The sequence below is a fragment of the Phaethon aethereus genome, assembly GCF_964289735.1.
Source record: "Phaethon aethereus genome assembly, chromosome: 1".
Classification (NCBI taxonomy): Eukaryota; Metazoa; Chordata; class Aves; order Phaethontiformes; family Phaethontidae; genus Phaethon; species Phaethon aethereus.
The window spans coordinates 147,472,119-147,481,514 of NC_138575.1; the positions used below are offsets into that span (position 1 = coordinate 147,472,119).

The following is a 9,396-nucleotide window of genomic DNA, read 5'->3' on the forward strand; positions in this document are numbered from 1 at the left end:
TCTCTTCCTGACCCTATCTTCTTGTTGCTTATGAATCACTGTACATATTCCCTAGTGACCTGAGATAATTTGAGTCCTCTTTGTGTCTCAGATGCAAAGATTGGGAAGGTTTTTTTCTTGATTTGTCTTACTCCCAACTATTGAAAAGAGTTCATTAGAAAGGAAGCAAACCATGGTAAAGAACAGACTATGCGTCTGCGTTCCCCCCCTAGCGTATGAAACGGGAGTTATTCCGGTACTGGGCACTGAGCCAGCAGCAGCTTGACTCGTTGGCCCTAACAAAGGCCTTTTGCATTGATCTTGGAGTGCAAAGATGACTGATTGAAAACTGCCTAACAAGACAACCAAGAATTCCATTAGCTGTGTGGGAGTCACTGGCAGGCACACAAATCTGCTCACTTGCAACACCTACAAATCAATCATCTTGGGAGCAAGCAATATGAAGAAGCAGGAAAAAGAGAGCCAGAGTTCTTAGATCTCTGTTTGCTCCAGGGTGAATTGTGAAGGGGAGAATGGGGTTTATCCTCAATACCAGAAAAAAAGTAACTCTCAATTTTGTAAAAGTTGCTTTCCAAATTTAATCTAATCCTCAGTTTTTTAAATCAGTGACAACTTTTTAGTGCAAATTCCTTGGCCTGACTGATCTCAAGCTGAAGGTGGGTATTTTATCAGGAGAAGACCATAACTTGCTCAGAATTTTGAACACCATAGGAATACCTCAGGGAGCTAAAGAATTAATAAAGTGTCTTTGTGTTAACACAAGCGTGTTAAAATACGTTCTGTGGTCTGATCAGAAACTGCATGCAAGCACCCTTCCAGACACAAAAGAAAGAAGGGACCTGGATGGTCTGAACTGCTGCCTGAGTCTGAAATAGCAAGCAGATTTAAATAATGCTACACTGAGTGGAGAGCCACCTGTTGAAGCACAACAGTGAAATATGTGCTGGTGTTCAAATGCCTGAGTTTTAAGGCTTGATCCTGAGTGATGCGAAATGTCTGTACTCCCACCCCCAGTGCTCTATGTTTCCAGAATACCCTTTGGCTTGACAGTGTGAAATCTGAACTTCCAAGAAGTGTATGCAGAGCTAGCTTACATTAAATTAAAATTAAAAAAGAATACACATAAGACGTTCCAGCAATCTGCAGCCAGAGATGTTGTTTATACATCTACATTTTTGTTCAGCTCTTCTAAAATCTTCCATTTCCTTTGGTACAACTCCCCTTGATTACAAGTATTCTCTCTCATGCCATTTTTAGTAAGACATTTTCAGAAGCTGCTGCCTCAAGGCTAGAATATAACTGAAGAATATCTCTTTGTGTTGGCTCTGCTTTGGCAGCCTTGAGAGCTTTCTGAGCAATACTTGTTGCTACTGACTCTAAAACTGTGGTGGGGTATCCAGCATATAGACATGAATACATCTGACACATTGCCTGCCTTTAAGGAAAGAATATTCGAAAATGAAAGATGTGAGCGCCTGATCCTTTTGCAAGGACACTATTTTGGGTGATTCTCCGCAGACAGTCAGGATAGCTACGCTGCAAACGTTCTGCAAGTTTTCTGTTTCCTCAAGTGTTTTTTTCCCCATTTGCTCATATTATGAAATTTTCCATTCTCCACTAGAACCTATCTAACTCAAAGTGTAAACTCCAGATTGCTGCAAAAGCCATTTGGAAATTCAGACGACTTATCCAAGAAGATGTTTGGTTTGTGGAGATAATAAAAATACAAGTAAAATAGAAACTAAAACATAACATGACTGGAAATATCTGAGCTTGATGAAAAGGGATTTCATGTAAACAAAATTCTACCTGCACAAGCATGCACTGCTTCTTCCCCTTTATGTATTATCTCTGCAAGACTGCACTGGACATTTTTTGACATATACTTCATTCACTGATAAACTCTGTCAGGAGCCACGTTCATACAACAGTCTCATCCAGGGGACAAAAAGGAAACCTTTTCTATTTAAAATCTAATTCAATTTTTATGTCAGTTTGTTTTGACTTTTTCAGGGAGGTCATGCACTGAAGCAAGAGGGTACATTGTATTTGAAATTAAACTAAACACTTGTTTAGTCCAAAATGAAATTTCTGGGGGAAAAAAATCTGATTTGAGCTTGGTTACTGAAATGTCATTTATTTGTACAGCTTACTTTGACAGCACTGCTGAGACCTATACTAGAGGTGGTAGGAAAATTTTCAGCTGACTGTATTTTCATCAAACTACCCATTTTTGTCAGAGACAAACTCTTTCCAAGACAGGTTAATTTTAGCAAGGCTCTAGAGAGGAAAATTTCTTTGGTCCTGGATTTTGTTTATTTCAAGTGAGTGAGAGAAAAGTATCTAAATCCACATATTTATTGCAATTCCGTTTTGAGAAAAGACTCAGGAAGTTTTGTTTAATTTTTTGGGTATGGAAAGGAAATAAATTCCAAAATCTGTTCAATTTTGAAATGAAATTGCCATCTCCCAACCAACTGTACTGAAGAAGGTAAGCTGTGGTAACTCAGTCTTGTTTTGGCCAGAGGAAGATATTTTTCATGAAATGTATTTACAGAAACATTTCTAGAGGTGATCTTTAAAAAAACACTACCATTTAACTTTTAATAAGTTAGTTTATAGTATGGGCTCACAAACAGTGAAGGGTATGTTACTGCTGATATACAAGCCACTTCAACGTAGTATGCAAACATTGCCTGAACATATGTGTACAATATATCTATATATACAGAAATATATACATTTACGTACAGCAGGAATTGCCTCTCATTCTATGGCAATTCCCCTTCAAAAGATAGGCTTACTCTCCTTATAGCAGTTTTCACTGACTAAGCAGACCACAGCTTTTTTTCATCTCCTACATTTAAATTTCAACCACATTTTGGCGCACAGATAGAACAGATCTATATTTTCCTCTGTATATCTAAAAATGAAGGGTTAATATATTCCAGCAGGCTGAAAGCTTTTGAGAACAGAATACAAAAAGAAAAGGAAGTGAAAGGAGAGGTCATGTCATTTCCTTTCTTCATGTTTAAAATGGGGAAAACCCTTGCAGGACAGTTACCAAGGTTTTTCTGGTTGCCTTCCATTTAGTGTTAATCACTTTAGAAATAATAATAAAAATAGCAGTTTTAAGAGGACCAACCCTGGGAATTTATTTCCTTCTGTAGGAAACTACCTATCTTTTTCTAGGCCTCAGATCCCCCCTCACAGGTGAGATCAGCACCTCTCCCGAGTCCTAAAAAACTCTGGATTCTCCATGCTGCAGAGATTGTAGAAGAAACAAGTTGCATGGTTTGTCCCTTTTTGGATGATTCTAACCCAACTACATGAACAATCCTACTGCAGTTGTGTATGCAGCTGATTTCTTTATACAGCTGAAGAGTAAGGGAGACTGAGGACTCTACAGCACTGCTATCTTGCTGAATTTCAAAGCACAGAGATAGAATAGTTAACATGGCTTTACTAGATCTTACAGTTCCACCTCCCCTGCTAGGGATCTAGATTTCTTCTGTTCCCTTGCTAGTCTCATGCTGGTCTTGGAAAAAAGCTCTGCGTTTAGCTGTTGTAGACCAGCTGAGCCTTCCAAAACATCTCAAGCCAGCAGAGGATATTATTATGGAAATGCTTATTCTTACAACAGTAATGTAAGTGCTATGAGGTCAGTACTCATATATCTAGAGCTCAGCGATGATTGGGAGAGCTTTATACGGTTAGTTAAATTACCTCTCAGAGTTTCACTTGAACTGAAAGTTAATTTTGTGTGAAGTCATCCCTGATATCTGAGATCTGAGGTTCCAGCAGCACAAAGACTTGCAGGTGTGCCAAATGTTTGTAGCTTAGCGAAGTGGTCCAGGCACCAGGAACAGCAAGTTAAAGACTAGGTATCCTTAGAAGGATTGCTCATGTGTTTAGCATTCATAGACAAGGCCTTGCAGAACTGGAATCAGAATGGTTTCAGAACACAATGGGATGATGATCCTGCTTATCTTGTCATATTTACAGCATTGTTCATTCTGTTTCAGATGTTTGTGGCCCTTCTCTTCTGGTACCAGTTCTACTGCGGGTTCTCTGGCTCATCAATGGTTGATCAGTGGTATCTCATCTTCTTTAATTTACTCTTCTCTTCTCTTCCACAACTGATTACTGGTGTGCTGGATAAGGACGTGCCAGCTGAAGTGTTAATTGCTGTACCTCAGCTTTATAAAAGTGGCCAGAATATGGAGGTAAAAACTTCTTGCTGTTTGTCATTTTTTTCCTAGATGTCTTTAGTTTCAACTGAAAACCAACCCTGCTCCCAGAGAGTGGATGACTGATAAAAACAGTCTGAAAAGACACTATTATTGTTTTGTGATATTTCATAGAATGGTTTGGGTTGGAAGTGACCTTAAAGATCATCTAGTTTCAACCCTCCTGCCATGGGCAGGGACATCTTCCACTAGACCAGGTTGCTCAAAGCCCCATCCAACCTGGCCTTGAACACTTCCAGGGATGGGGCACCCTGGAACACCTGGCACACCTGTTCCAGTGTCTCACCACCCTCATCTGATCTAAATGCCAAAAGTACATTTAAAAGAAACAAACAAAAAAACCCAGCTATATTTTGAAAAATGTAACAGGAAAGAAGGCTGAATGCTTTAAATCAACCTAAGCTGAACACCTCCCTCATGGTCCAGGTTCACAAATAACCACAAAAGTAAAGCAGATTATATCTTCTGTGGACTTTCACAGAATAACCTCACAGTACTTACTCAAAACTTCACGCCCTAGCCCTTTACAGTCAGAAGGGAAAAATGACTTTAGGAGTAAGCACAGAAGTCAATAGACTTAGACTCTGAGGGAGGTGGTCATCAGCAGATGACAAATTCAGCTGAAATGTCTGGTTAAAACACCTTGTCCCCATCTGCTTGAATTGTACAATGAAAACAGAAGGAATTGCAGGAGGGATTTGAGCCAAACCATTTCTGGTAATTACAGCTACAGTGTACTGTGGGAAAATCTGCTTGGCAAAAATTTCCATATTGAGACATTGCTTCCAAGGCAAAAGCCTTTCTTAAAAGTATCTGACATCATGCCCTCTGAGAGGAGACAGTGAGTGTCTTTTGCCTCTAACTGTACACCTCCATTTGGTACCCTACACATCTAGTGACATTGCCAGACACTGTCCTGGAAAGATAAAAGGAGAATCTTAGTGTAACTTATATTTAATGCTTTGGTCCAAATTCTCTCTTTGTCACCAAGCTGTTGTTTTTCATTTTCTAGATTTCTTCTGTTCCAGTGCTTTGCACTTCAAAGATTATAACTTTAATACCTTCCTTTGTTGCACATTTTTAAGGTGATAGAAATCGTGTAATGGCTCAAGCTTGTTGAGAAGTTGTGTCTTCGTGTCTTCAGCTGGCAACCTGAGAAGTCTCCCAGGTTCACAGTACAATTACTTCTCATAGGCAGGCCCAGGGACAATTCTAAGTTTGAAGTCTAGTGAGCATTTTCTCTGAATAGTTACCTAAAAAGGCATTTTTAAAACTTGCCAAAAATCCTGCTTTAGGTAGGATCTCTTTCAAGAAGGTATCATCTATTCAAAGCCTGTAGAACTGTAGAATAATTTAGGTTGAAAGGGACCTCTGGAGGCCATCTGATCCAGCACCCTGCTCAAAATAGTTTCAAAGCTTGGTAAGGTTTCTTCAATCTTTATCTAGTCCAGTTTTGAAGGTCTCCAAGAATGGAAATTTCGTGGTCTTTTTGAGCAGCCTGTTCCTGTGCTTAACCACATGTTATTTCAATAGGCCAAAGAACACTAGAATTGTTTCTAAGCATCTCTCAATTCTGATTTTTAGTCTGCAATTATATTCTCCATAGAGTTAAAGGGCCCTGATGAGCCCAGTGGTTGCAGAAGTAACCTATATCCCAAAATTAAATAAATAAATAGTCATTTACAAACTATTTTTCTTTATATCCAGGTCTTCTACGTGACAATCCATATCCCTGCAACTGTGTATTTCCTTAAAACAAAATGTTTGTTTAATATCTTTTCTTAGTGAGCAATTTTATGCCCAGACATACAGAAATATGTGTGTGTGTGTATATATATTTGTTTACATATTTATAACATAGCGTACATTGCTGCATTGCTTGATAAAGATCATTGTTGTGGATATTCTTTTCTAACTATGTGTGCATTTTCTGTTTTGTCTCTTGTGGATAAATACTCTGTACTTGTTATGTACGTGATGTAAAATGCATTTAGTCCCGTGCTTACACCTCAGAGAGCTCCTCCTGAAATCAGTGGTCTAACTGTAGTGCATTAAAGTTGGGCACCTTCATAAATGTTTGCTGGCCTGAGTGTCAGATTAAAATTACACCCTTTGCCAGGGGGTGGGGGGGAAGGCAGAAGAGCGACTTGCCAGTAGACTCCTCATACTTCGTCTCCAAGGGTATCTAACTGATTGGCAAAGTTGTGAAGCTTTAAAGTGCTCATTGGAATATCACCCTCAAAATACCTGTCCCAGCAAACAGCATTTTCCTTAGGGTCTGATTTTCTTAACTTCTTTTGTGCCACAGGAGTACCAACCACACATGTTTTGGATGAACATGATTGATGCTATGTATCAAAGCCTGGTTTGCTTCTTCATCCCCTATTTCGTAAGTGTTTTGTTTGAGCCATTCAAGCATTTTGAGGAGACCTGGCAACACAGCTTGGGCTAAATTCTGTCTCCTTCTTTACAGACTTACTATGATTCAGAGGTGGATATCTTCACCTGGGGAACTCCCATCACCACAGTAGCTCTTTTCACCATCATACTACATTTGGCTATTGAAACCAAAACTTGGGTAAGGTACCCACAGCCTTCATAGAAACGTGCTGGCATATATGTAATTCTTTTCGTAGTGACATTCTTCAAAAACAGATGATGGTTGTTTCATTCCCTCAGCACATCCTATTTTTAGCAAGCATTTAAAGCAAAGATGAAAAAGGTTTTAAACTGTGATCTGCAAACAGCTTTGCAGTGTTGTATCTCTAATAAGAGTTTTTGAGAATACAAGGCTCTAAACTCTGTGCTGTGCATAGAGTTGGCTCCAGAAATTAAGAAGTATTAATTCAGAATCACAGCAAATTTCTCAGAATATAAAGAGTCATTATTCTTTTGTTGGTTTTTTTGTTCTAGACTTTTCTCCACTGGTCATCCTGCATCTTCAGTATCCTTTTATTTTTCTTTGTGGCCCTGGTTTACAATGCTTCCTGCCCAGTATGCCATCCTCCATCCAATCCCTACTGGACTATGGAAAGGCTGATGGGAGACCCTATGTTCTATTTAACCTGCATTATATCACCAGTCGTTGCGTTGCTGCCCAGGTATTCTATCTTCTCTCATATCTTTTCTCACATATCAAAGCACTTTATGCATGTGCTTGGGAGGGCAAGAAATACTGCTTTTTCCACTCCCTCTCTTTCTTTTTGCCTTACCAGCCAAGTCAATTTTTATCAGCTGCTGATTTTATGAAGTCAGGTTTTCTAACCTCTTCTGTGCTCCTGACCACAGGAACAGACCACAGCTCCTGGCCATAGACCACAGGAATGGGATAACTGTAGACAGTTGGTCAAACCTCCTGGCCATCCAGAGATTTGCTGCCCTGTGAGGTTTTCCACGATGCTTCCAGATTCAACCCATCCTCCCATAACTTGCACAGTCCAGAAATTCTGATAGTGTGTTGTGGACTTACTTGCCTACTTATGCATGTAGGAGGCCTGCTCTGCCGACTGATCCCCATTGCCTTTGATTCCTCACCAGGAAAGATGAAAGACAGTGTGTAATCACAAGGTGGATCACTGGCTAAAGGCGCAGATTTATTACACTGCTTGTTATTAATCAAAATATTAGCACAGCATTTAGAGATTTTCATCTGCAAGCTTTCTCGTGACAAACATAAGAAAGGCACATAAAACTCTTCTTTTTCTGTGTTGTACTTTTGTCTTGGATATTTCCTCTTAATAGTATCTTGGGTGCTTCCTTCTTTCAGTTCTTTTCATGCGCATATTCTCCTCTTGCAGATTTCTATACAGAACCCTTCAGGGAACATTATTCCCAACCCAGCTTCAGCTTGGACGCCAGTTGAGTAAACTATCCCCAGAGATTCGCACCCAGCTTCTGACCAAGTTGAATGTAAAGGAGACAATATGTCAGACACAACCCTTAGCAGACAACTTCTCACCAAGCCTTGGCTCAAATGCTAGTGATTGTTATAAGGCTTTTAACCAAAGCACACCTTTGCCAACATCTCCTCAAACAAGCGAGTCACTTTTCCAAGAGCACACAAAGGCAGAGCGTACAACAGATCGGACTGTGGCTGCCTCTCCCCAGGGTGCTCTGTTGTATGGGGAAAACAAACTCCCCTCATCAGCCAGTAGTCTGGAAAGGTCCATGGGATTTCATGAAGTTAGACACGGCACTTCAGAGATGGAGTCGTCGCCTGTGGGAGCAACATTCCCATGGAGCTCAGCAGTCAACCAAGCAGACTTCAGTTTGTTGAAGTGGATCACATCGACTCCGCTGTTCAGTCGCATTGGGACTGTTTTACAGGTGTCATCAAGCAGTTTACAAAATGAAAGACAAGACAATATGTGTGTGCTTGGCTCTTCTTTGCATGTGGACTTCAAAGGCTTAAAAGAACAGAGCTCAAATAACATGCAGGATAAAATGAAAGGGACCCCAGCTGATTATTGTAAAAGTGACAATTCTGAGACCACCTTTTTATGACATGGGCCTTAAATATATTTATATATTTTCTATTTGCACACATTTATAGTTAGATTACTCTATTTGTTTCCAAAGATGAAACAGAAAATCAAAGGTACAGAATTATTATTTAAGAATGTTTAAATACAGTATATTGAAATAAGAGCTTTAAATATAAAAAGAAACACTTGAAAGTTCCATTTATATTGTTTTATTTTTTCATCTCATTTTGTAAGGAAATGCCGTCTCTTTATTTTTCAGATGCTTCTCTTTTATTCTGACACATACTGTAAAAGCAAAGGACTGTCTACCATGTTAAAAAGGATTAGATTCAGCAACAATTATTGATAGGCCATCCAGTAATCAAGGAGGAAAAACCATGATAATAAATAGGCACTGTATTCCACCCATCATCTGCTTGCCAGGGTGTTTTGTCACTGGAGCAAACCATTAGGCAATACTATCGAATTATTATACACCTCTCTGTAAATGTTAACAGTATCTTACCACCGCATTAATAGTACTGGTATTTTATAAGTGACACCATATTTTGATATTGCAGGCATAGCATTTTATGTGTCATGATAAAGCAATAAATAAATGACCATCCATATTGCAAAGTGACTTCCCAGTCTGGCATTAATAGTAACTCAGCCCTTCACTC

The 9,396-nt window shown here is 39.4% G+C and overlaps 1 protein-coding gene across 1 annotated transcript in view; it reads left to right on the forward strand.

Moving 5' to 3' along the window:
* Positions 1-8,753, forward strand: part of ATP10A (ATPase phospholipid transporting 10A (putative)) — a gene marked incomplete at both ends in the record, with an annotated part of 118,164 nt that extends 109,411 nt beyond the window's left edge. The window contains 5 exons of the mRNA XM_082014283.1: positions 4,026-4,226; positions 6,559-6,639; positions 6,724-6,828; positions 7,164-7,351; positions 8,048-8,753. Coding sequence (XP_081870409.1) covers positions 4,026-4,226; positions 6,559-6,639; positions 6,724-6,828; positions 7,164-7,351; positions 8,048-8,753 — 1,281 coding nt within the window. The remainder of the gene's footprint in view (positions 1-4,025; positions 4,227-6,558; positions 6,640-6,723; positions 6,829-7,163; positions 7,352-8,047) is intronic.
* Positions 8,754-9,396: the final 643 nt, after the last annotated feature.